At 38.6% G+C, this 26,766-nt stretch overlaps 1 protein-coding gene across 1 annotated transcript in view; it reads right to left on the minus strand.

Annotated features, from left to right (window-relative positions):
- The window catches only part of USP24 (ubiquitin specific peptidase 24), an 85,430-nt gene that overhangs the window by 53,097 nt on the left and 5,567 nt on the right, over nucleotides 1-26,766 (minus strand). The window contains exons 4-23 of the mRNA XM_024739237.1: nucleotides 25,926-26,075; nucleotides 25,150-25,281; nucleotides 24,171-24,282; nucleotides 22,605-22,681; nucleotides 21,261-21,401; nucleotides 21,037-21,090; nucleotides 19,993-20,108; nucleotides 17,236-17,302; nucleotides 16,985-17,095; nucleotides 16,157-16,255; nucleotides 15,890-16,063; nucleotides 12,348-12,433; nucleotides 12,090-12,183; nucleotides 10,663-10,818; nucleotides 7,682-7,779; nucleotides 4,830-4,925; nucleotides 4,482-4,710; nucleotides 3,622-3,781; nucleotides 2,270-2,425; nucleotides 45-115 (exon numbers count right to left, since the gene is read on the minus strand). Of these exons, the coding sequence (XP_024595005.1) occupies nucleotides 45-115; nucleotides 2,270-2,425; nucleotides 3,622-3,781; nucleotides 4,482-4,710; nucleotides 4,830-4,925; nucleotides 7,682-7,779; nucleotides 10,663-10,818; nucleotides 12,090-12,183; nucleotides 12,348-12,433; nucleotides 15,890-16,063; nucleotides 16,157-16,255; nucleotides 16,985-17,095; nucleotides 17,236-17,302; nucleotides 19,993-20,108; nucleotides 21,037-21,090; nucleotides 21,261-21,401; nucleotides 22,605-22,681; nucleotides 24,171-24,282; nucleotides 25,150-25,281; nucleotides 25,926-26,075 (2,379 nt within the window). The remainder of the gene's footprint in view (nucleotides 1-44; nucleotides 116-2,269; nucleotides 2,426-3,621; nucleotides 3,782-4,481; nucleotides 4,711-4,829; nucleotides 4,926-7,681; nucleotides 7,780-10,662; nucleotides 10,819-12,089; nucleotides 12,184-12,347; nucleotides 12,434-15,889; nucleotides 16,064-16,156; nucleotides 16,256-16,984; nucleotides 17,096-17,235; nucleotides 17,303-19,992; nucleotides 20,109-21,036; nucleotides 21,091-21,260; nucleotides 21,402-22,604; nucleotides 22,682-24,170; nucleotides 24,283-25,149; nucleotides 25,282-25,925; nucleotides 26,076-26,766) is intronic.

Genomic DNA, 26,766 nt, shown 5'->3' on the forward strand with positions numbered 1-26,766 from the left:
AGAATAGGACCAAAGGGGCTTTTAATAAAGTAAAAAATCCTTACCTCAGCACTTGGTGATCCAAGTAGAATATCAATGATAAAATCAGCAACACAGGGCAAGTTATAGAAAGATGCTAATAATAAGAATAAAGATAATGGGAGCAGGGGAGGAAAATAAGTTAGGAAATGCATTTTCAAAATTTCAAAAATTTTGAATAATTTCTTAAGCTTAACTATCTTAGAAATCATCTCTTCTTCCACACAGAATCAAATTCAGTGCCTCCACAGCTGCACCCATGTCTCTGAATCTATCCCACGAGAGCCCAAGGTGCTCAAAAGCAGGACTGTGTCTTGGTCATCTTCACACCCGGACATTTTTCATGATGCCGTGTGCACACCAGTTACAGAATGAATGTCTTGCCTTGATAAAACTGTCAATACTTGTGAACTATAAAATGTACCCCACAATAAACTTACAAATGATAAAAAAGCTTGAAGTTATAATTTTTTCATCTTGATTTGAAAAAATCTCTATAATTAAACAATTGCAGGAAAATCGAACTAAAAGTATGGTATACGCTCAAAAGCATTTCATAATGAATTACTTTCATATATGAGCCTTTAAAAGCATTTCTGCTCAAAGTAAATCATTTCTGATATTACTGAACTGTCCCATAAACATCTAACTTTTTCTATATGTTTATCTTGACATCTTATATGATGAGTTTGGATGTTATACTAAATACATAATGATCACCAATTCTATGAACAGGCAGTCTGAATCAGTAGTAATAGTGAAGAATAGGGCTCTGATGTGTTGGTATAATTTTTTAAAGTGGAGCTGTTAAGACCTCATCCCTGAAAAAGTATTTATTGAGGGCCTACTACACATCACACAGTGTTTGGGTGCTAAGGATTCAGTAGGGAACAAAATGAACAGAAGTCTCTGTTCTTAACGGAGCTTACCATCTAGTTGGGGAGGGGATAACGACAATAAACACAGTAAGCAGAGAAATTATATTGTATGCTATAAAGTGACCAGAGATATAGAAAAATAATAAAGAGTTTAGGTGATGGTGGGTGAGAGAAGGGTTGCGATTTCTTTAAAAAAGGCAGAGGAAGAACATACCAGGAATTAGGAACAGGCAGTGCAAGGGTCCCGGGGCAGGAATGTGCCTGAGTGTCAGGGAACAGCCAGGAAGCCAGGGTGGCTGAAGCACGGTGCGTGAGGGGAGAGCGGGAGAAGGTGAAGGCACACAGGCGTCACGGGGGTGGATGGTGTCAGGCCTTAGGAAAGACCTGGCTTTCACTCAGTGTGAACCGAGAGGCCACTGCAAGGTTTTAAACAGAGGAGTGATACAATCTGACTTACAGTTTAGAAGGTCCATTCTGGTTACTGTGTGGAGAATAAACTGCAAGGGTAGAAGCAGGGAGATTAGTCAGGGCACTACTGCTATAATCCAAGTAAGAGATGATGACAGGTCAGAGGGTGCTAACAGTGAAGGTGGTCTAAGGGGTGGAATCTAGATAGAATTTGAAGAAGGATGTGCTGACAGATTAGAAGGGTGTGAAAAAAAGGAATCAAGGATGTCTCCAAGAATAAAACTGCTATCAATTCAGATGGGAAATCTCTTGGGCGGTATGGGCCAGACCAGTAGTTCAGTTCTAGACATGTTAAGTTTGGGAAGTCTATGTGATATCTAAGTGGAGAAGTCAGGGGAGCGGTCCAGGCCGTAGAGTCAAATTAAGTAGAGTCAAATTAAGTGTTATCAGCACACAGAGGGAATTTAAGGCTGTGAACGTGGATGTGATTATGTGGCGAGAATGAGTGCAGACAGAGATGAGGGACTGAGCCCTGAGGTGTCTAATGTTAAAAGTATGATTAGCAACAGCCCTAGTCTGCCAAAACCAACAATAAAGACAAAAGGGCAAATCTTAAGTTTCATAATTTTTGATACTGGAGTCATCATCAGTTTAGGAATTGATCTATAATTCTACTTCTACAGTTTATGACATACAGCTTTGGGTTGTTTTAATTCCTCCACTAGATGGTAAGCTCCTGGAGAGCAGACATACTGCCCTGTGACATCTACTGTGGAACCCTGTATATAGAAGGTGCTCAATAAATACTTGTTCAGAATTTAAGTACTCTAGCACTATTCTTACCTATTCCACATGCCAACTTTCCCCTTTGCCATTTGTATTAACATGACCTTATCTATGAAGGGATAGAAATAATTCCTAACAGAAACCTGGCCTTTTACTAAAAGAGTAAGCCTCCTGCATACCCAGTTGTTGGCTCCGAAGCTGCAAGCACGTAACAAGAAGAGACAAAGCCTCTCCAGCAATCAGTGAGTCTTTGGTGGACACGGACTGTTGTCGCACACAGATGCCTGCGTGCAGGGCTACCGGGTCCCCTTCACTTCCAGAGCTGCAATTGCTTCCTGGAAACAGGTAAGCAGAAGGTTACTGTGGATCCCACAGGACCCTTGAGATTATAATATCCTTTAATGAGTCCCATAATCCTCAAGTGAAAGTAAAGAGTTCAAGTTCAAGAAGACACTTTAGGCTAAGAAACAAGAGAGACTTAGTCACTTGATTTGAACCTCATTGCTTTGTACTTAAAACACATTTGGAACCATTAAAAAATATGTTTATGGGCTTCCCTGGTGGCGCAGTGGTTGAGAGTCCGCCTGCCGATGCAGGGGACACGGGTTTGTGCCCCGGTCCGGGAAGATCCCACATGCCGCGGAGCGGCTGGGCCTGTGAGCAGCAAAACTAGTTTCAGGTGACAGGTAAGAACATTGCAATTTTGGAGGCATGTGGGAGTCCTGGGATATTAGAAATGTGCCTTATCTTGATTTAGATGGGTTACATATATGTAAAAACCCTAAAAATCCTACATATTTGGCATTTCTGCCCTTTACTGTGTGTATGTCATACAGTTTATATATCCACACACATAGATTGAGCAGGGAAACCAAATGAAGCTGAGAAATAAAGCTATTTATAAAGGTCTAACAGAAAATAACAGGCCAAACCAAGAAAGTGATTTTTCCAGGTAAAGATTCTAGATGAATTTTTATTACAGCCACAATTACTGGCCTCACGACACTTTTACACTCAGCAAGCTAAAACTCTGCTTGGTTTCTCTATATTCTGTATGTAGTATGCATAACTTTTTTTTCTCTTAGTATGACACACATAAATGAAGTGTGCATATGCATGCACGCACATTTGAATGTGCACAAATCTAGAGTGTTTAGCTTGATGTTCAGAAACGTTTAGTTCTACCTTACGCTCAAAAACAAGAGAAGGGCTTCCCTGGTGGCGCAGTGGTTGGGAGTCCGCCTGCCGATGCAGGGGACACGGGTTCGTGCCCCGGGCCAGGGGGATCCCATGTGCCGCAGAGCGGCTGGGCCCGTGAGCCATGGCCGCTGGGCCTGCGCATCTGGAGCCTGTGCTCCGCGGCAGGAGAGGCCACAGCAGTGAGAGGCCTGCGTGCCGCAAAAAAAAAAAAGAAAAAAAACAAGAGAAAAGGCTTTCTCCTTTCTGTGACTCTGAGCAACCTATACAAAGATGATTCTTACAGCTACTTCCTGCCCAATATTCTAATTACTTTATCCTTTTTAATCAGTACCTGAACTGCTGAGCCTGTTTCGAATTCCAGCAGGAAACAGAGAATTACTTTCTTTAATTGGTTGGCTACTCCCAACAAGGTCAAGCCGTCCTGCAGCTGCAGCCCATGACAATCTCATGAAACAAGCCACAGTAGACGTGAAATCACTGACTTCCATTGTCTAAGGAAGTAAAGAGTGTTGTGAGAAAAGGTAGTACTTGAACACATCCCGCTGACTTCAATAACCTCCCCCCACCGCCTCAGTTTTGAGACTCGTTTCCTTCTAAGATTATCCACAAGATAGTCTTTTCCATGCTTCCATACTGTTCAAAGACTTTCACTACCCCTCTGCTACTTGTAATACAGAGACTCTACTCTCCATGTTCTGGCTTCAAATTACCCATCACCAATTTTGTTTTCATAGTTTCCCCTCTTCCACATTCTGCGTTTTGGCCTATGTGAACCACTGTGTGACCACGCACACAGGCTCTGGCTTTCTCTCTAACTGCTCACGCCCTCCCTTTTGCTTGAACAACTATCCCCTCTCCAAGCTAATCTCTGTATATCGAATCCCTACTATTCTTGAAGGCCTAGCTCAAATGCCACCTCCTACATAAAATCATCCGTGATAGCCACACATGAAGATAATTTATTCCACCTCCTCTCATGGCCTGTAGAATGCTTTGCCTTTGTAGTTCTCTTATAACATCTGATATCTTCTACCTGAATTACAGTTATTTCTGCACTAGTGATCTCTTTCTTACTCACCATAAGCTTCTTGAAGGCAATATTCATATCAGTAATTTTTATATCTGCATACCACCACCAGTGCCTTCTAAATAGGAGGTACTTAATATTTCTTGAATACACAAATCACTTACTTGTATTGCAACTCGAGCAGCAGGGATGATTTCCTCAACCCTAATGGAAGACCTGTCAGACACTGACAGCTGTCGGTAGGATGACTTTTCTGGGGTACCACATAAAGACATCTGCCTGCTTGTCTGCCGGCTGACATTTCGGAACGGGCGAGAAGTAAGTGCTTCTATGCCGTCTTTGGTGAGGTCTTCCTCTAATAATGTCGGCAATGTTTGTCCCACAAGTAAAAATCTTAAAAGGAAACAAAAAGCTAGGCTTAGTCAAGGTCATTTCATACTATTTTAAAGGATGGGATTTGGAAGAAAAAGTCAAGAATTGCCTTCTGAGACTAACACAACATATTTACATACCTTGCAAGTTGTAGGCAGATGGAATAAACTCCCTGCCTTGTTTCATAGTCTACTTCTGATGGGATGGAATCCCTCTGCATGACATTTACAACCAAACTTCAAAGATAAGAAAAAAAAAAGGCAGATATTAAAGACTTCTATTTCTTTTATAGGAAATCTTCTGTAAGTAATGTGATTGTTTATAAACGTTATCAGTTACTTAAAATTTCTACAAGATCTTTACCTATAAATGGATCATACATATTCCTATTACAATTATTTCCTATAGTACATATAAACCTCCTCGTCCATTTAGAATTAGACTCCTTCCTTAGCCAAAAAGACAACCAACACAGAGTGTCTGGGTGGTTCTCCTTCTCACTAACTGGTTTCGAGTGCACCGATCAACTGCTATCTTGGTACTAGTAGAACTGTCAATTCAAAAACATGTCCAGAATTGGTGTATTCCACAAAGCTTGTTTTTCATATCCACTACCACCTATATTGCTGCAAAAGCTTCCCAACTGTTCTTCCTGATTCTACTCTTGATGTTTCACCACCAAAATCTATTCTCAAAAGATCAACCAGAGTGATCCTTTAAAAATGGAGGTCACCATGGAACTGCTCTGCACAAAATCCTCCCATGGCTTCCTATTTCCTTCATAGTAGCTTGTAAGATCCTGCATAACCAGACCTCTGGTATCTCTGTGACGTCATGCTTCCTACCCTGCCCCCTCACTTGGCCCAAACCACACGGTCCTGCCGGCCTCACAGGCACCAGGTTCGCCCACACAGGGGCTCGCACTGGATGCTCCTCCGGACAGCTTTCCCCCGTATCTCCAGGTCTTGCTCCCTCCCATCCTTCGGGTCTTTGTAAAATGTCACCCCATCAGTGAAGCTTTCCCGGATCACCCCACTGGATATCAAACCCTCTCCATCCACTCTTCCTTGTCTTATTTTTCTCTACAGCTCTTATCACCACCTGACATACACTTTTACTTCTTCGTTTATTGTCTGTCTTCTGTTCCAGACTGTCAGCTTCATGAGGACATGGATTTTTGTTTCATTTACTCACTGTTCTGTTCCCAGTGCTTAGAACAATGCAGGCACGTACGTTAACTGACATTCAAAAATAAGCCAGAAGTAAAATGCCTTAATTAGCACAGCTCTGTAACTGGCTGAGTGATCTGAAATGAGTTTTAACCTTCTAGTTCCACTTCTCTGTTTCCCACCCCCTTTATCTCCTCAAGGTCTCACCCAACTTCTCTTCCCCTGAAGGCCTCCAGACAGAAATTCCTTCAATTACCCTCTGTTCAAACGTCAAGTGGGTCTTCACTCCTTCCTCCCCCAGGGGAAATGGCATGCCTACTTCTTTCTGGAGCAAATCTCCTTCCAACTGCAGTGGAACTTAGCCCCATCGGTTGATCATCCCCCTTTCTTTTATCTTTATTCTTTTCTTTTTCATCGGCCCCTTTTAGTCAGCCTACAATGAGAGTCATGTCTTCTACAAATTAAAATCAAAACAGAAGAGCAAACTTTTCCCTCAGTTATTCTACCCTTCAAACTCCTGTCACCTCCGTTTTCTCACTCAACATAAAGCAGGGATTTCTACTTACTGATTCTGCTTCCCATCCTTACACTTGCCACGCAACACTTGGCCAGCTGCTTATGCCCTGAGGCTTTACTTACACACTGATGTCTCCCTGAACCTCTAGTGCCATTCTCCACTTCTCTCGAGAGCATCATGTCCAAACAATCCTCTTCACATGACTCACAGGGACCTCGTGTGCAACCAAATTCTTGACTTTCTCACTTTCCTCCATCTGGTTCCATATTTATTTCCCATATGGGTTAAAGATTCACCATTCACTCACTCTTCCAAGCTAGAAATCACAGGCCATTTTATAAATGTTCCTACCCTATATCTAGTCATAAAGACTTGCCTACTTCACCTTATATGTCCTTCTACCACACTGTCCCATATTTAGAAACGGTCACCTCTCCTCTGGAATAGTCATAGTTCTATAGTTCTCCCTGCCTGCAGCCTCTCCCTCCCACTTCTATCCATCTTCTCCACCGTAGCCAGAGTAACTGTTCTAGGTAACTCCTGGGTTAGAAACCTCCTGTTTTTCCATGGTCTTCAAGATAAAGCTGAAATTCCTCAATGTGACCCCTCTTTACATATTTCTCTCCTTTATCCTTTGCTCTAGCCTCACTAGGCAACTGTACTTCCCAAGACAGTCCATGATGCTTTCACTCATCCCCACCCCACCTCTGGCTTAGAGTGCCCTTTTCCCCTTATTTACCTAGGGAATGGCGACTCATCGCTCAATTTCTAGCTCAAATGTCACTTTCTGGGAAGTATTTCCTACTCTTATGATCCTAAGCAAATCTAACCATTTAACCACTGCTTTCTTCCCCACCCCACAAAGCACTTTTTATAAGCCTCTGTTTTGATACTTATAATAACTGTTTGTTATTCTTTATTAAACCATGAGGCTCTCAAGGGCAGGGATAATATCTTTGCACCCCCATCACTAATGCCTTGCACAACATAGATTACCGACAATCAGATTCACCTTATCTCAAACTGATGTGGGAATGAACAGAAACAGTAAGCCTTCTCTCCTCTACTCGAGAATTTCCCTCACTACCAGAGAGGAAAGAGACATGCTTCCGTCAGTTTTCCAAATAATCAAAAGTCATAAAATGAGTTAAAATATTCCAAAGACTAAAACAACACTCCTTATTTTAACTGTCATAATGCTTCACATAATGCCTTGTAAGAATAAGCAAGGCTTGGCAGGAGAAATTAACTAAAATAACTAGATTCATTTCCTGCAATCCATATAACATAATATCGAAACTCTAACCTCAAACCTCCTGCTTTGAGGAAGTTCTCACAAAAGGATTTTGCACAGTTTCTTGCCATGTCATCATCAGCTGTTGGCATGAGTTTGGAGCTTAGAACCTTGGAAAAAGATAAGCACAATTAATCATCCCAACATTTCCAGTTGAAATTACTCCTTTATACTAAGTAAAACAAATCAGACAATTTGAGTCAGAATCTCTTTAACTGCTACTGTTCTTTTTACCCCCAGTAGTGTAAGGAGGCTGATGTTTCACAAATAAAATAATCACATTTTCCAAGTTCCATTTACTTAGCATGAAAAATCTTTCTGTTTTTAAGAGAGCTGGTGTATTCTTCTTTTTATGAAACCAGCAAATGTGAAGGTCTCAGGCTCCCAGACTTAGATAAGAGCAGGTGACATTATGTGTTACGCTGATGTGTTCTAGAAAAAGTATATAAACTAAAGTCTTACAAAACAGCCCATTTATTATAAATGCTGGATGAGTTGCCAGATAATGATTCTAACTCCTATTTACTGAGCACCTATCTACAAAGTACTAGGCATAAGGTGAGGTACTTAACATGCATTCTCTCTTAATCTCACTACGCACAGCACAGGTATTTTACTCTACAGGTAAAGACTGAGTCCTGAGAGGTTAAGTGACCTCCCACCCGAGGTCACATGGTTAGAATTCAAGTCCAGATGTGCCTCACTCTAATACCCATGCCCCTTTTAATGACACTGCAATACCCACCTAAAGGAAAGCTCAACTAAATATTCTGGTATAGTAGAGAATTATTTCACGTAACTAATCATACTGTGGCATGAGACGATGAATCTAGCTCACATTCTAGTTTTACCACCGACTAGCTGAAAGAGCTCAGATATGTAATTTTCCTTTTTTGCCTCAGGTTTCTCATACGGTAAATGAGGACAATAATTACCTTTACCAGAGGATTGTTTGTAAGTAAGATAACACAAGCTTAAGGTGCTTTAGTACAAGCACTGGCACAAAACAATTGCCCAGTAAACAACTGCTTATTTAGTAATGATTTAAAAAAATTTTTAAAGCTCATTGCTGCAGTTTCCCCAAGGTTTTAATCTAGATGTAATTCAAGATCCTTTTCTGTTCAAAAAAATCTGCTTCTATGAACCTATTAGTTTTACGAGCTTAGATTTTTAATGCGGTATTTTTGTTTAAAGATGCTTTCTTCCTAAGCTGCCCTTTGGGAAACAGGCTCACCAGCCTCAGATCACAAGCATCACACAAGGAGAATGGGAACCCTCTGCTATCCTAACCCCTCCTGAATGTCAACAGCCACATGCACACACTCCCCATGTTTAATGGACAATTTAGTGAAGATGGAAGGTTTCTCCAAAGGAATGGGTATTTGGAATATCCACTTTGAATTTTCCTAGTGGGCAAACATAAGTTAAAGATCGAAATGCAAGGACATTAACCTTGCAGGTAATTGTAAAAATAAGTGCTCTGGGAGTGTTAGGTTTTCTACATTTTTTATGTCAAGCAAAAGAAAACCTATCAAAGGAATTTCCAGTTAATCAGAAGTCCTAAAATTATACCGGAGATAATTTATATAACCCTTTGGCTCTAAGATAATGCGATCTAGGTAGCCAATGACAAGCTAGACCCACTGCTGGGTCATTCTGTTTCTCTGGGTGCTCTCAAATGTGGGTGTTAAAATTTATACCTTAACTTTCTGAGACAATCATTCAAAAGCAAATGACAAATCTGGCAGTAATTGTAAGATGTCAATTTCATAAGCTTGAGTTAGCCAAAAATATCTAGGTAATTTTCTGTTTTAGAATATTGTATGTATTTTTAAATGTCTGCAAGAAATAAGGACATATTTTATTTTTAAAATATTTGCTAGATATTTTCTCCTTTTGAACCCAACAAATGTTTTCACAAGAATGATTATTTTAAGGCAAATATGAAATGTTAACACAGCTCCACCATATAAATAAGTGAAACATAAAAATGAGTGAATGTAATTTTATACTCCAAATTAGACTGTCAGATGAAATAAAACTTGGAAAAAATGCCCAAGCAGGTACCTTCCTACCAATTATGACCTATGTTGTGATTCAAAACCTACTGAAGATAAGTGGTAATTTGATGATTAAGGTTGCTTAGGCACTAATCTGGATTCCTTAATAAATAACTGACTGGATAGAACATATTAGGGCAAAGCAAAATCATTCAGGGCTCTATTTTCTCCAGATCTTAAGTGGCCTGAGGGTCTAGCCCCTCAGCCTCCAAGAGTGGGCCACTCTCCACACTGCTTTGTTACTGCTTTCATTTCATGACTCAGCCTATCCAGCCTCCCCTATGTCTTACTAAGATCTTGGAGCAATTATCTTGTCCTTTCAACTCTGACCCTTTAAATACCACAATGACTTGTAGGCAGTAAACAGTTAGTAAATGTTTACTGAACTACATCTACTAGTTTAAAGCTACTACTGGGAAGAAGGGTAATAAAAATATTCTTTTGTTCAAATTCTTTCAATTCTTTTTTTTAACCTTGAAATAATAATGTTAATGTGACTCCTGACAAACTCCTTATAAAGCTTCATGAATGGCCACAAATTACAACAGCTTTTTTAAAAAGTCAGGATGCATTTAATAACAAGAAGGCTGAGGATTAGGAACTGATGTTATACAGACTTGCAAAACTTCCAGAGGAAGATAATGACACATTTTAATACATAACGCTTCCTAATTATTTATTTACATGCTATTTTGCAAGTATAACAATGCACACAGGTATAAACGGAAAAAGAAAACTGAGCATTTTCAAAGTCCGAAACAACAAAATACTTCAATTTATATTCTATTTTTTACTTTTTAAAACTTAATTTTTTTTAACAAACCATTCGATAATAATAGAAACCTATTTACTTATTTCTGATATCTGAAAGCATGAACCTTTAGGCCAAAATGAACCTGTTAAAATGAAATAAAAAGAAGTGAGGTTTCTTACTTCTAAGTTGTAGAGCACTCGGAAGGTGGACATTCCCGGAGCGAAAGACCGAAAGAGACTTTCTAAAACTGAACTGGCGCTTGGCTGATGCTGCTGCTTGGACGAGAGGGATGGAGATTTTGAAGACTGAGCACTTGTTTCAGACAGCAATGTTTTCTAAGTTTAACAGAAAGAAAAAAGGAATATACAGCTCAAAAGCACAAATTAAAGAGAAGCAGATATCACTACACACTCTAATGTTTTTTCCGACTTTAATATAATCAAATCAATGAAATTTTCTAAAAATTAACCTCAAGGCCACATCACTCTAATTATTAACAAAGCACTGAACTCCATCACACAGACAGTAAATGCTCAACAGCATTCCAATCCTACAGGAATGCTTCTGGGATTGTATTCTAAGCAACACTAGTGGGGTCATCCTAATTTGTTCCCATGTTTTTAAAATTTGTACCACTAGGAGACTTCGCTGGTGGTCCAGTGGTTAAGACTCTGTGCTCCCAATGCAGGGGGCATGGGTTTGATCCCTGGCTGGGGAACTAAGATCCCACATACCGCAACTAAGCTTGCGCGCCGCAACTACTGAGCCCGTGCGCTCTAGAGCCCTCGTGCTGCAACTAGGAAAGCCCACGTGCTGCAGTGAAGAGCCCTCGCAGCCAAAATAAAATAAATAAATTAATTAAAATAAATAAATAAATAAAATTTGTACCACCAAACATTGATAATTAAATTATAAGATTGCAGTGTAGTAGTTTTGATAATTTTTTTAGTTAGTATGAGTAATATAGTTTTTAATTACATTAGTTCTCTTCTTCCTCAGATTAATACATAAGGTACATGTGACACGATTATGAGCTCATCTAAACTATAATCACTGAAATACAAAATTCATAACTTCGTTCTAACAGCTCTGATCTAAATGAATTTATTCTGAGAACACAAACAATATTATAGATAAAACACAATTTCATTATATATATATATACACAACTCTTAAGGAACAAGATTCTAAACATTAAATGAAAGGAACTTTAAACATCAACTGTGAAAATATTAAATGATAACCCATTTACGCAAGCAACTCAAACATACGCAACAACCACATTCAGAGAGGCATCATAACAGAAGAAAAATATCTCAACTCTATCAGAACTAGAGTCTGACCCTAGCCAAAACCGTTCATCACTCTGTGCTTGGGTTTCCTAATATAAAACATGAAGGAGGTGGAAGCAGATGATACTAAAGGCTCTTCCAGTTCTAAAATTTGACATCATTATTTACAGCAAAGGTATTTTTCTAAAGAAAAAAAGGAACTGTTATGGGAAAGATGATATCGTATGACCTTAATGTGATGTCATGCTGTATTTTCACTGAATCATGATACAAAATTTCCATGCCTGTTAAATAACTATCCAAGATACTCATACCTTTCTTCCTAAAGAATCAAGTTGATCAAGGGCTTCCTGAATGGCTGGATCAGTGGGTATCAAGAGCAGAAGCTTTCGTACTCGTAGAGTTATCCTGAAATTTTTCAAATATTAATTATTTTCACACAAACCACAGTTTCAATAACAAAGTCACTTAGTATGGGATGTGAAGTAATATGCATTTCAGGTGAACATTTACTGGGTTCCCTAACTTTAATACTTTTCTCTCTTTCAAGCTCTGTACACATTTCTATTTACCTTGGCTCCTCCAGATTGGCCAGCTGGTAAAGCATGTCAAACACATTGCACACAAGTGCCATCACCACACCAGGGAGGGATTTCTCCTGGGGGAGGAAGCAAAACATAAATGCAAATTGACAAAACAATTTCCTCCTTTTCTAATCAAAGGTACAACCAATAAAATTCCTGGTTCTTAACGACTGGCCTGCAAAACTTGAGGGAAGCATGGTGCTTATCTGCCTCAAACAACAATGCACGGGAACAGAGAGTGAGGGACCACTCCCTCTGCTAGCGTGCTCATCACCTGGGCTCTCTTCTCCTACCACCTGCTGGCAAAGGGGCTAAGGCACCAAAAAGCAGGCAGTGGCAGAGAGGCAAAAGGAAGGGCAGATGTGATGAACAGAACGGAAGGTGGGCACCGTTGGGAGCTGATCATAGCTTGGCAGGAGCAAACAAGGCAGAGTGATTTAAAAGCAAATTCATTCAGAACTCTAATGGAAAACTGATGAATTCATAAAAGTGCTAACAAAAGATCAAGATGAAAAAAAGATTAATTACATGGGACTGAGTGAACTGATGAGGATGATTATAATTTTTGTGACTTTCTGTTTGAATAATAATAATAAAAAATCCCACATGGACTCAGAGGCAAAAAATATACAGAGCAATTTTCACTGCAAGGTAAAGGAGCCATTACAGTGGAGGATTATTGGGCTGAATGTCAATATTATGACATAGTAAGAGTGTGTTTCGTGTTTGGTAATTGCAATCATTGTTGCGGTCATCCATTTACAATGCTTGGTGTCAGATTATTTATCTCTTGTGAAAATAAAATACAGTGTGTGTGTGTGAGTTGTGGGAAAAAAAAAACAAGAAACAGGAGTCAACTGTATTTAAAAAAAAAACAGGGCTTCCCTGGTGGTGCAGTGGTTGAGAGTCCGCCTGCCGATGTAGGGGACATGGGTTCGTGCCCGGTCCGGGAAGATCCCACATGCTGCGAAGCGGCTGGGCCCGTGAGCCACGGCCGCTGAGCCTGCGTGTCCGGAGCCTGTGCTCCGCAACAGGAGAGGCCACAACAGTGAGAGGCCCGCGTAATGCAAAAACAAACAAACAAACAAAAAAACCCACAAATTCAAAGTGATATAATCAAACACACACACTCACACAACCACATAGATATATATGTAATTTAAGTTGAGAAAAAGAAGTTGGCCTCTTTTTTTTAAAGGTGAAAAAAATGGATACAACTGTATAGAAGAGATTCAGATGTGATTAAAGTACTATTTTCTGGTATAAGAAATAAAAAAGCTGGATATCACTATAAAATATATTTGGGAAGGTTTTTAATAAATTCAGGATAAATATGAGATAGTTTAAAAATGTTAAACTCAAAGATGCTATGTACGTCATTTCTGTTGCTGATAAACTGTCATAATACTGCTCTGAGTATGATTTTGTTCTTAAGTTCTCACTACATATAAGTATAGCTACTTTTTAAGAAACGGCACAACACTACATTAACCCTGCAGGGTTCTGTGGTACCTGTAAGCAAGGCTATGCTCTCTAAGTTAGAGACAGCCATGCAAAGATCTTACATTTGTAATTAAATGAAAGGACTATACATAATACTATGAAAAAAATCCCTCTCTGTCATTTAAATACCTTTATTTCACACGAGGGCTGGTATTATCTTACTTTTCTAGACTATAAAAGCATAAAGAACTGAATGGTCTTGTTAGTTTTGTACCCCTGGTGCTGAGCTCAGTTCCTGGCAGAGAGAAGGTACAAAAAACCCTGATTCATAAAATCATTCAACAAATACTGATTACCTATTATGTTCTAGGCACTGTTTTAGGTGTTGGAAATACAGCAGTGAGCAAAACAGACAAAGGTCTGCTCTCAAGGAGCTTAAATTTCACTGGTGGGGGGAGAGGCAAAAATAAAGTAGGGAAGGGAAATGAGATGTGCAGGAGTATCAATAGGTGGCAAGTTTAGACAGGACTGCCAAAGAAGGCTCACCAAGAAGGCAACATTTGAGTGAAGGCTGAAGGAAGTGAGAAAGAACCACATGGGTATCAGGAAAGAACATTACAAGCACAGAGAAGAGCAAGTGCACAGGGCCCACTTTGTTTGAGGACCAACATGGAGGCCAGTGCAGCTGGAGTGGTGAGAGTGAGGGTGGGTCATGGGGGAACATCTCAGTGGGGGGGATAGACCAAGTAGGCCCTGAAGGTCCCAGTAAAGACTCTGGCTCTTACTCTGAGTGAGATGGGAGCCGCTGGAGAGTCTGAGCTGAGGAGTGGCATATAATCTGACTCTGTTTAAAAGAGATCATGGGCTGTTGGGTGCTACATAGAGAAGAGACTGAACTGGTATAGGGACAGAAGCCCTGAGACCAGTGAGAGAACTACTGAAACCCTCCAGCTGAGCGAGGATGGCTGCTTAGATTGGTGTGGAAGCTGTGGAGGCAGAGAAAAGGAGCTAGAGTCTAGACGAATTTTAAAGATAGAGTCAAGGATTTGCTGACAGATAGGGCTATGCTTTGAGAGAAAGTAGGGACCCAAGGATTTTGGCATGAGCCACTAGAAGAATGAAATAGGCATTATCTGAAATACAGCAAGACTGGGATGAAGAGGTTTGGGTTAGGGGTGAGGTGGTGGCAAAGGGGATATCAGGAGCTCAGTTTTGGATGTTAGGACTGGGATGTCCATCACACATTTAAGAGGAGACACTGATTAACCAGTTGGTTCCATGTACCTAGACTTCAAGCTGAAGATAAGAATTGGGGTGTTATCAATATACATACAATATATAACGCTTTGAAACTGGATGAGATTCCTAAGGGAATGAGCATAGACAGAGGAAAGGTCAAAGGACTGAGCCAGGGGACTTTTTTGTACACAGATCGGGAAGATGAAAAGGAGGCAGCAGAGGAGACCAAAGAGGGAGAACCAGAGCGGGAGGGCGGAGTCAGGGGGGTTCTGAAAGCCAAGGGGAAAAAGTATTTCAAGGGGAAGTGATCACATGGATCAACTGCTGAAATGTCAAGAAGACGAGGATCGAGAGGTGGACATGACAGATTACCTTGCAGAGTTTATTTTCGAGAGGGGTCAAGAGAGCATGGTAAAGAGAGCTTAGACAACCCTTTCAAGGAGCTTCACTGATTTGGGAAGGAGAGAATGGGGACAGGAATTGAAGCTGAAATTGGGGTGAAAAAAGGTTTTTTAAAAGGATGGTAGAAATAGCACAGCATGTTTGAATGTTGATAGGAATGACCCAGGAGAGGAAACTCAATGAATCAATGAAGAGAGATATGTGAGAGGAGCAGCAAGCAGTGGCCAGGCAGAATCACTCAGACTCAGAAGAGTCTGGTTCAGAAGACTGACAAATTGTGCATCTTCTTCTCCCACCTGAATCCCAGCATTTCTCAGTGATACAGTTCTGAAGGGGCAGGACTTGTCTGAGAGAAAAGGACATAATCATGCAAATCTATATGGGCCGAAGGCAAAACTTAATGATGTTACGTTCTTGTTCTGAGCTTGAATATTATCGCTCAATACCTGCTCCATGGCATATGATGAACTAAACACCCCACTGCTGCTGCTGCTGGAGCTGGTTGAGGAATCTGCAGAGCTCCCAGACGGGGTCCCACTGCCAGAAGTCTTTACTGTGAGGATTTGCTCATCAGAAAAGCCCAGCTGGTGGAGGAGCTTTTGATCTTTATTCACTGTCAGCTGTAAAAAGTGGTTTCTTAATTACTGAGAAGGAAAGGAGAGGAAAATACTGGTATCAGACTAAAGTGCCACAAAATGTTTATTTACACCTACCAGACTATCATTTGTAAATATCTGTATACTATCCACTGGAGAACACAACTGCTTGGCTATCTTCCACCGGACACTCCCTATGGTTTCATTACTGTGAGCCTGTAAAATGAAATGAAACACTGTTCTGAGTAATTCACTTATTCATCAATTTAAACAACTATTAGCGAGCATCTGTCATGTACTGGGCACTGTTCCAGAACCTGGGAACACAGCAGAGAACCCAAAGACAAGAATCCTGCCCTTGTGAGGCTTCCCTCCTGCAGTACTTAAATTCTATTCCATACTCCATTCCCCAGCATGCATGGAATGAAATCTCAAGTCCTTCTTCCACTGGAGTGTCTTCTACTCTTCCCCTTCTCACTGTGCTCTAGTCACACCAGCCACTTTCCTTGCCACTGAATAAATCAAACAAACTCCCACCTCAGGACCTTTGTACCTGCTGCTCCCTTTGTGTGGAATGCTCTTCCCCAGAAATGGCTAACTCTGTCACTTCATTCAAGTCTCTGTTCAAATGTGATCACCTCAGAGACCTTCCCTAACCATTCTTACCTAAAATATGTCATGTATACCCATCTTATCCTGCTGTCTTCTTTTGTAACCTTTATAACACTCGTTATCACCTGATATTACGTATTTACTTAGGAGTCTGCTTATACCCTATCAGCTTCCTTTCATTTCAGGTCTTTATTCTAAATTTGCTTTCCAAACAGCTTTTAGAATAGTCATTCATGCAGCTAAATCAACAACAGTGTTCAATCTCAATCAACAGTGTTCTTATAAAATAACATGACAATATGGAAATGGCTTCAGAGATTAATGTAAACCTACCTCTACAGTGAAGGTATCTTTGGTAGACTCATAAGTAACATTAAGAGTTAAAAGATGTCCATGGAATGACGCACCATGAGGTAGAATAGTTCGGGGAACAGAGTAAAAATCCTTGAAGAAGATATAGCAAGTCAAAAGATACAGCAAGTGAGATGCACAGCGCCACTGTTAAATGTCACAAAAATACTCTCCTAACACACTGAGACTAATTATAGGATGATAAGGTTGCTTTACAAAGAAGAGAGGCTTACCTCTATAGTGATCACATAGCGTTCTGCCAGAAGCAGCAATCTCTCAATTATTACAAGTTTAGTGGATCTATGAATTTAAAAAAATGTTTTTGAAAATACTTGAAATGAACTGCTGACTTGAGCTCAATTTCAGTCTATTTCACCAAAACCACAATCACAATTAGCCCTCTCTGGTCAAAGACTGAAATCTGCAAAGACTAAACTTCCTTTTCACTCAAGCGGGAGGTGGTTCAAGCAGGTCACAGCTGTCGCACACAGATGGAATATGGGGCAGAAGCCTGCCCCTCCCCATGTTTCCTTTCCTGTGCTTTTCTTTCTTCGTTTTCTTTTTTTAAACAGTTGTCCCATAAATAGAGGACCTGGGTCTCCTCTGGGTCTGCAGGCTTATTTGTCTACCAACCCACCAAGAATGAACGATCAGTGAGTTTGAATCTCATAACCTTACAACTAAGATATGCCACATAATTCTGTAAACACAGAATCTAAGTTCTGAAGTGCCTGAAATTTAGAAGACAAACGCAAACCATTAAGTATGCCACAAATGAGAGCTGCTGTTTGTTTTACTTAGCCTAAGAATGAGGCAGAAGAAAAGGACGAAAAAAATTGTTCATCTGGTTTAAGTGACTAGTCTGTATAGTTAAAACATACAACGTAAGAATTTGTTATCCCAAGGGTTTTCAAAGTACTTAAGAAATCAACACACATCAAGAGACATAACAATCTCTGGAACAGAAAACACACAGCAAGGAACTGTGGCACTCTCACAGACTCTGAAAGTGAGACCTGAGATCTCTTTTGGTTAGACTTAAGCAATCTTATCATTTGACATAACAGGACGCCAACATTCAGCAGCTTGTACAGTCACAGCTCCACACTTTATTGAACACTACACGTGTTAACACCAACAAATGAAAATCCAAATGCCCTTAATTTAAATATTTACTATTCCAGAGAGTCTAAGTATTTTGTACAGGTGTATTTCTAAATTTGGAAAGTTTTCAGATTTTCTAACAGTAAGTATGCTGATTAGCAGTACTGGAAATTTGACTTTAAAAAGAGTTGGTTAAACGCATTTAACAGAGTTCTAAATTCTTTCAGTCTATGGGTAGAAACCAGAACTTGATATTCAGATGGAACCTCTTTAGGAAATACTTAAGTGCTTAACAAGTGAATTGTTGAGTGAACTGTTTTATTTTGCCTCAATGATGAATTAAATCACAGATAGCATTGCAAACACTGTACAAATGAGAGAATAACTCCTCCTCCCATAAGTGGAACAATTATGGTCATTGAAGAGTTCTTTTAAGACTAGTGAATGAGATAAACTACATGTACTGGTTCAAAGGCAACTCTGAAATTACATATTCTTAGTAACTCTGTTTAGGGTTTATAATGAGAATATTTAAAAACTATCATGTGGTTTTGTTCTGTAATAGTCAAATATGAAATGATTCAGAATACAAAGCAGTTAGAAAAGACAAACAAATAGCATGCTTATTTAAAGAAGCAGCGGTTTGGAAATCCCAATCCAATAGTTTATAAGTGCATTTCTAGTCTGGTTTGTCAGACAAATGAATCGTTAAGGACCTAGGTCACAGATATAGACTACATTTTACAAACACGTAATTAGGAATTCTTAATGAAAGTCTATTTGAGATACACTTCCAAGAATGTGGGAATGCAAAAGTCATGTTAATGTTCTCATCGTGAGTTGAATCTATAATCACTTTCTGTCATTTTAAAAAGAGGTCCAAGAGGGCTGCGTTCTATTGGCTTCTTTCATATTAATAATGTATCACTACACGGTACTCAGCTCATTTTAAAAAAGAAGATAAAGAAGAATGTGAGCAAGGATATTGCCTTGACTCTTCTTCTAAAGGACGGCTTTAAAAAGAAAGGAATATCCCCAACTGTGAATAAAGAGAAATAAATACACACATACATAAACACATCAAGCGATTCCAGGAGTTGAAAAAGACTTTATGAGCACCAATCACTAGAGGGCAGCAGAGTGAGGCATAGAGAGGGAGCCCTTCTCTGATCACCTGCCAAGGTTTCCTGAGCATCACTGACTGGGGAATGCTTACCAGTAATGAAAGGCACATAAAACCCCACAAAAGTATTTTAGTTACTTCAATCTAATGTTTCTAAATACTCATCTATTCTCCTTACTATATCAAAGACCTATAACACTGAACTCAGATTTCACTGACAACATCTGAAAATGCTCAACACAGCAATGTGATTAAGAGATGTCAGTTCAAAGTTTTAACACAAATATTTGGGGCTAAAGTTCTTATTAAAAATTATTTTGAAAAATGATTTTAAATAAAACATTTAAACTATGATTATATCACAATGTACAATATTAATCAATCATCATATTCCACTTCATCTTGCTTATGCTATTGGTGCCCTGGATTTGACTATTCAATGAGAAAAGTTATAAGAGGGCTAAGTAAATATTTCAAACTTGAAAAAAATTACTCTTCATACAATGAATATATGTTGATTCCATCATAAAGAGTAGGCTACTCGTGTTACACACAGTAAAAGTAAAATGAATCAAATAAAATACGTGATGGGGAATATATAATTTCCCAGGATATGACTGTTTGAAAAAGATATGAAATAAAATGAGGAAATGAACAATTAGCTGAGATATCTCCAAAGGAAAGAAAAGATTCCAATTATTTTTTTTTAAGTTGATCTACATTTAGGTGTTGCATATTCGCTGTAACTCCTGCAATCACTTACCTGTATGGAGACTGGACTGACGTGGCTACGGTTGGCATGGCAGTTGCTGTAAGCATCTTTGTTGCTCTGGTCACAGCGTGTGTCAGAGTGGGGCCACCAAGTGCTGAACTGGCTGCCTACGAAATAGAAAATCATCTCTCTATATCAGGGTTTCTCAACCTCAGCTCTACTGACATTTTGGGCTGGAAACTTTTTTTGTTGTGGAAGACTGTCGGGGACATTGTAGGATGCTCAGTGGCAACCCTGACTTCTATTCACCACTCACCTACCACTAGGTGCCAGTAGGACCACTCTAGTTGTGACAACCAAAACGGTCCTCAGACATTGCTAAATGTCCCCTGGGAGGTAAAATAACCTCGAATTGAGAACTACCATTCTACATGTGTTAATACTTACATGGCACCTCATTTACGGATACCTGAATACTTTAAATGTTTTTATGATGGCGTATTTGGATGGAAGTCACAACTTGGGAACTCCTTCCTGTACAGATTCATCACCAGCACATATTCATCATCAGAAAGTTTAACTTACTGAGATAGTATTATACTGCAGGCTTCTAGTGGACAAAGACACCCAACACTACCCACTACTGAGTGTGCTGCTATGGCCTTTAATAGCATTTATGATATAAACAAAGTGACACATGGGGAAGGATGGGAAAAGAAGTGCTTGTATAAAATTTCTGGACAGAAAAAGGAGAAAAAGAATCTATCAGAAATGTGGAAAGTACAGTAGACCTATTTTCTGAAGACAGTTTCTATACCCCCAAAAGGGGGTGGGGGTAGGGTGGGTGGGTGGAGCAGGGAAAAGGGATGGGGAGGGAGAAGTAAGGATTTCCTGTAAAATACACTTCTACATTGTGGGCATTAGGGCAAATGCCTGTTCCCTATGTCCACAATACAGTATTGCTAGCAAATTCTTCCAGTAGGATCCAGCTACAAATATCAACATTATACACGATCTCAAAACACAACATTATAAAAGGAAAAAAAACCCAAAGCATCTATTTCAAAAACAGGTTAAATAAAATTTGCTACTCACTTCTAATCTTGTGTAGCAATCAGCAATGAATTTCTTATGTAATGATACAGAATCCTAAAAGTAAGAGGCATATGGAAATTAAAATTAGTCTAGCATTTGGTTGTAATCATTATTAAGGATAAAATGTCAAAATAAAGAAGCCCGACTTTCAGGCATGCCAACTTAGCAATTTAAAATATATTATTTTCTGCTTTTTTGTGTACCTTCTTTCCTTAAATACCCACCTTCTTTAACCGAGGATTTAGATTAATGTAACTGTAGTTTATGATTAACTGAATAGCTTCATTAGCAATTTCTTCATCAGGTGATTCCATGGCTATTTTCCAAATGAAATCCATTCCTATCAATTCCAGCTTTTCTACATACTGTTCAAAAGAAAGTAAAGTATACAGCACACCAAGGTCACAAAATTACAGTTATTTTCTGCTACACTGTAACTCCACACCTCTTCAAGTTCAAAATGAATTAAGGCTGCAAAAACCAAGCTACATATGAGAACATCATTATACTGATATGGAACTTTAAAACAAGAAACGACCAACAACAGAAACACTGGACAACTTCCATGGAACTAAGACAGATATGGAGATTTTTCTCCAGACATTCCTAAACCTAGCTAGAACTCTACACAGATGGGCTACTAAAGCAGAAACAAAACAGGAATAATATGGGCACCCTCTTCACGAGCTTTTCTTCAAAGGAAAGAGAGTCAGGTTAGAGGTAGTTACTAATCCTTGGGGCTCAATCTGGTCTTCTCAAAGCTCAGTTAGAAATGGCAGGATCCAGGCCTTATAAGATCTTGTTAAAATTCTTACCACCTAGGAAGTCAGGTCATGAATGAAACAGACTTGGAAAAAGAGTTATTTTTTTGCCTTTCTTTTTCAAGGTGCTCACGTAAATATAAACATAAGCTGTATACATTCTACAGGTCCTCATTTTCCTGCTTCCTTGTCTGTTAAAACTTTCCCCCTAGGGCTTCCCTGGGGGCACAGTGGTTGAGCGTCCGCCTGCCAATGCAGGGAACACGGGTTTGTGCCCCGGTCCGGGAAGATCCCACATGCTGCGGAGAGGCTGGGCCCGTGAGCCATGGCCGCTGAGCCTGCGCGTCCAGAGCCTGTGCTCCGCAATGGGAGAGGCCACGACAGTGAGAGGCCCGCGTACCGAAAAAATATATATATATATATTTCCCCCCAAATCCTTGCCCCTGCGATCCCAGAATTGAAGATTTTGGTACTTTTTCAGGTACATGTGAATTGCTAGATCTGAGAGGTTGGAAGCTTGGCTGGAACTATCCCTACTCCATGTTCACACAGCCGCAGGAGGCCGCTGGCTGCCCCAGATCAGCAAGAAGCAAAGAGGGGTCTGAGAAGTCACCTGTTCGAGAAACGCAGCCTCCTCACACTCTAAGAGAAGCGCCCTCGTCCATGCAGAAGCCCGCAGTCAACGAGGCGCCCATTCTTTTTAAAAAAACCTCATGTTTTCTCTCAATTATAACACATGTGTTTTGCTGAATGTCAAGTTTTACTAGATTTTCCAAATTTTCTACATTTGAAAACAATGTTACTTACCAACTGAGCTCCTTGTCTTTTCAATCGATGATCACAGAGATTCACATTTTCAAAAAAAGTCTTAAATAAGTTAAAACCTGAAATTATAGAATGTCAGATAAATTCATGCACTCTAGGTACCACAGATAATCAATGAAAAGACAAAGTATATCAAGAGCTAAAACTATAAAACTCTTAGGACAAAACATAGGCACAAATCTCCAAGACCTTGAATTAGGCAATAGTCTCTTAGATATGGTATCAAAAGCACAAGCAACAACAATGACAAAAAAATAAATAAACTTCATGAAAACTGAAAGCTTTTGTGCTTCTAAGGACTACCAAGAAAGTGAAAAGCCAACCCACAGGACAAAATACTTGTAAATCGCATATCTGATAAGGAGTGAATATGCAGAATATATAAACAACACTTACAGCTCAAAAATAAAAGGGCAAATAACCCAATTTAAAAATGAGAAAAAGATTTTTATAGACATTTCTCCAAAGATGATATATAAATGACCAATAAGCCCATGAATGGATGCTCATCATCCTTAGTCATCAGGGAAATGTAAATCAAGCCACGAGATACCATGTCACAACCACTAGAATGGCTAAAATAAAAAAGACAGTTTATAATTATTAGAGAAGATGTGAAGAGATCAGACCCTCATATACTGCTGGTGTGATTATAAAATGCTGCAGCCACTTTGCAAAACAGATTGGCAGTTCCTCAAATATTAATGATATGATACAGCAATTTCACTCCTAGGAATATAAAAACTTGTATATGAATGTTTACAGCAGCATTATTGGTAATAACCAAAACTGGTGAGAACCCAAATGACCATCAACTGATGAATGGATAAACAAAATGTGTTATGGCCATACAATGAAATATTACTCAGCCATAAAATGGAAAGAAGTTCTGGTACGTGTTAAAACCTGGGTGAACCCTGAAAACATTATGTCTCAGGGTGATAAAAGAAGCCAAATATTCATACAAAAGGTGACATATTATATGGTTCCATTTATATAAAACGTCCAGATTAGAATAATCTATAAGGACAGAAAGTAGATGAGAGGTCGGGGAAAGGGGAGAATGGATAGTGACTGTTACATGGTTTCTTTCTGGGGTGATGAAAATATCCTGAGATTAAAAACGGTGAAGGTTGAACTGCTTTTGTGAATATACGAAAAGCACTTATTGCACACCTTAAAAAAGTAAATTTTATAGCATGTAAAATACATATCAATTAAAAAACTCAATTAAAAGAAACAACTGAAAAGAGGATTTCTATACTTTGACAAATCTTCACCTTAAATGAATCCTTTTCGTACTAAGTAATGTCATGAAAAGACAGCTTGACAATTAGCCTATATAATTTAAAAATACCATTCATGTAAAAAGAAATTTATCTGTGTATATAAACATATGTATATATAGATGTGTCTTTATGTGCATAAGGCAAAGTCCAGAAGGATAGCCCAAAATGGTTAGCTGCTTCTGAGAGTGGGCTGAGAAGAAAAGTATAAAATTCTTACTTTAAAGAACTGAAAAAATGATTTTACGTTTTTCTTCCCTACCATTCATGGTGATTTCATACGACTCCAATTTAAGAATTTTCTCCTTGAAGAGCTGCTGTTGAACATCACTCTCAAGGTCATGCTGCCCTTTTGTAAACCATTCAAAACACATCTGCGGATCAAGACAAATATCACTCTGTAACTAAAATCCATTTCAGGCAAATACATATTCCAAACCGGGAAAGCAAAGATAAATTATTTTTAATTCTTTAGAAATTTATATTGCCTTAATACCACTCAAAACTGAAATGGTTCTAACTCTGGAACTAAATAAAGCAGTTAATTACAGCAATCTTTCCTCTAGATAATGAAAATATATATTCATGCTTTTCACTGAATTGTTACACTTTGGTTTTACTATCAACATTTATTAATAAGCCTTACTATGTGCCAGGGACTGTGCTAGGCACTGTCACATACTTAGTCCTTTCAATAATCTTATGATGTAGTTAACACTATTCTACAAAATGAGATGAGGAAACAGCCATTCACTGTTAGAAAACGTCAAAGCAGTGTGGTGCTCCTGGTTTAATCCATTTTCAGCTGTGTAACTGTAGTTCTAAAGATCTGTCTAGGTATCAGTTCCTTCTTTAGCGTTTCCGGGATACAACATCATTATAGGAACTCAAAGTTTTCTGCTGGTTAATTTAAAATTAATTTCATGGGAGGGAAAAAAATACTAAAAGACACACCAAGAATTCTTTTGCTGTACTCACTTGGCTGAATTTGGTTTTATCCAGAATGGTATCAGACTTACCAAAGATCTCACACACTTGTCTATATCACAGATATATATTATATAAAATATCTTTTCAACACTTACAGTTCCTAGCTTATTAGTATAAATGTATGCTTAGTAAATTGAAAAGTGTTTAGAATTGAAGATGTGAGACACACACAAAAATGTGAGATACACACAAAAAAGTGAAATACTATTAAGTCCCACTGCTGTCTTACTCCATCCACAATATCTTCTTACCTCTCTATCTAATTCACAAACATCCTGGCCAGTCACAAGACACTCCCAGATTTCCTTGGCACGATTCCAACCCAGATACAGAGTAGCTTCTTGCAAGAAAAATGCCAGAAATTTTAGATGGGCCTCTAAATACTGGAAAAAGAAATAATGCTAATTAGTTAACTCCAGGCATTCATATGTAAAAGAAAAAATTTTTTAAACAAAAAAATTTTGAAATAAAAAAATAGTTTTACCTAATGCTTTTTCATATAACTTAGGGTAAAGTAAATGTGAGAAATCTGTTTACAAGTTGACAATACAATGTAGCAGAAACTACTTGAAGTCTAACACAAACTCAGTTGACTTTAGATAGAAAAAATATACAATTTCGGCAATCTCAGAGTAAAACACCACAACACAACTGGTGAGTTAAGGTATTTTTCTATTTTTAAAAAAACAGTATTACTAACCACTAGATTTGAAAAACAAAAGCCATTAGCCACAGAACTGACAGTTATTATTTCTGATCAAAGACAAAGAAAAGATGTTTATTTTTATTACCATATCGTATGCAGTTATCTTGGGTGATTTACTGAAAGATTTACCCACAAATATCAATTTTCTGAACTTTTATTTTGAGGTGATTATAGTCAAGATACAAAAATGTTCCATTATGACAAAGACACCTCATGCTACCTCTTTAGAGTTACTCCCAATAAATATGATTTTTATAGTTCAAGTGCAAAAAGGCCAAATGAATGCTGTAAATCATGAAACAAAAGCACAATGCCAGATACCTCCCGATAAGTGTATCGGCCATCCACTAGTGTTGAACCAGTTAAGCCTCCAGGTCCAGCCACGGCTGCTGCAAGCCGATGACAAGCTATCAAACTTCCTGTTACCAATTTTACTATTTCAAAATTTTTCTTCAAGTCTTGAATAATGCTCTTGGCGAAAACAACAAAAAGAAAAATGGTATGAGAATGCGCAGTTATTTTGTCAGTTTAATACAAGCTTCTATTTTAGCACGTAGTTGAGGAAGAGCAAACACAGAGCTTTTCACTCATATTTCCTACATAAAAGTAAATAAAATCAATCTGGTATGTACATTTACTAGGGAATTACTATAGAATTAATAAACTTCCCTGGTAAATTTCTGCTTTTAAAAGGGATTCTTTAAAAAAAAAAAAAAGTCTTTCAAAAGAACTATTTCACTTCTTGCATACTTTTCCAGATCTTTCTTCCCAAGTCTATTACACTAAAAAACAAACAAACAAACAAACAAAAAAACCCCAAGTCTATTACACTGAGGAAGCTCTAGCTCCTTAAGCAAACTCATGTTTTCACAATATAAAATAAGTCTTTGAATCTTTTCAAACAAATTTCTAAAATATCATTAACTTTTAAACATTGGCTTACTTTGTAAATTAAGGAAATAAAAAATAAATGAGTTAGGGATATATCAAAAGAAAAGTTCCATAGAAATGAAAGCAGAATGATGTTTAAATTCAAGATTATTAAGTAATATAAATGAATTACATTAATGACCATAAAACTGTAATACAGTCACTACAAAACTCAGCAATCTTTTGATGTTTGTTATTATAAAAGCTTATGCAAGTAATTGTATAATAATCA

The sequence above is a fragment of the Neophocaena asiaeorientalis genome, unplaced genomic scaffold (assembly GCF_003031525.2).
Source record: "Neophocaena asiaeorientalis asiaeorientalis breed wild unplaced genomic scaffold, Neophocaena_asiaeorientalis_V1.1 scaffold138, whole genome shotgun sequence".
In the NCBI taxonomy this organism is placed as follows: domain Eukaryota; kingdom Metazoa; phylum Chordata; class Mammalia; order Artiodactyla; family Phocoenidae; genus Neophocaena; species Neophocaena asiaeorientalis.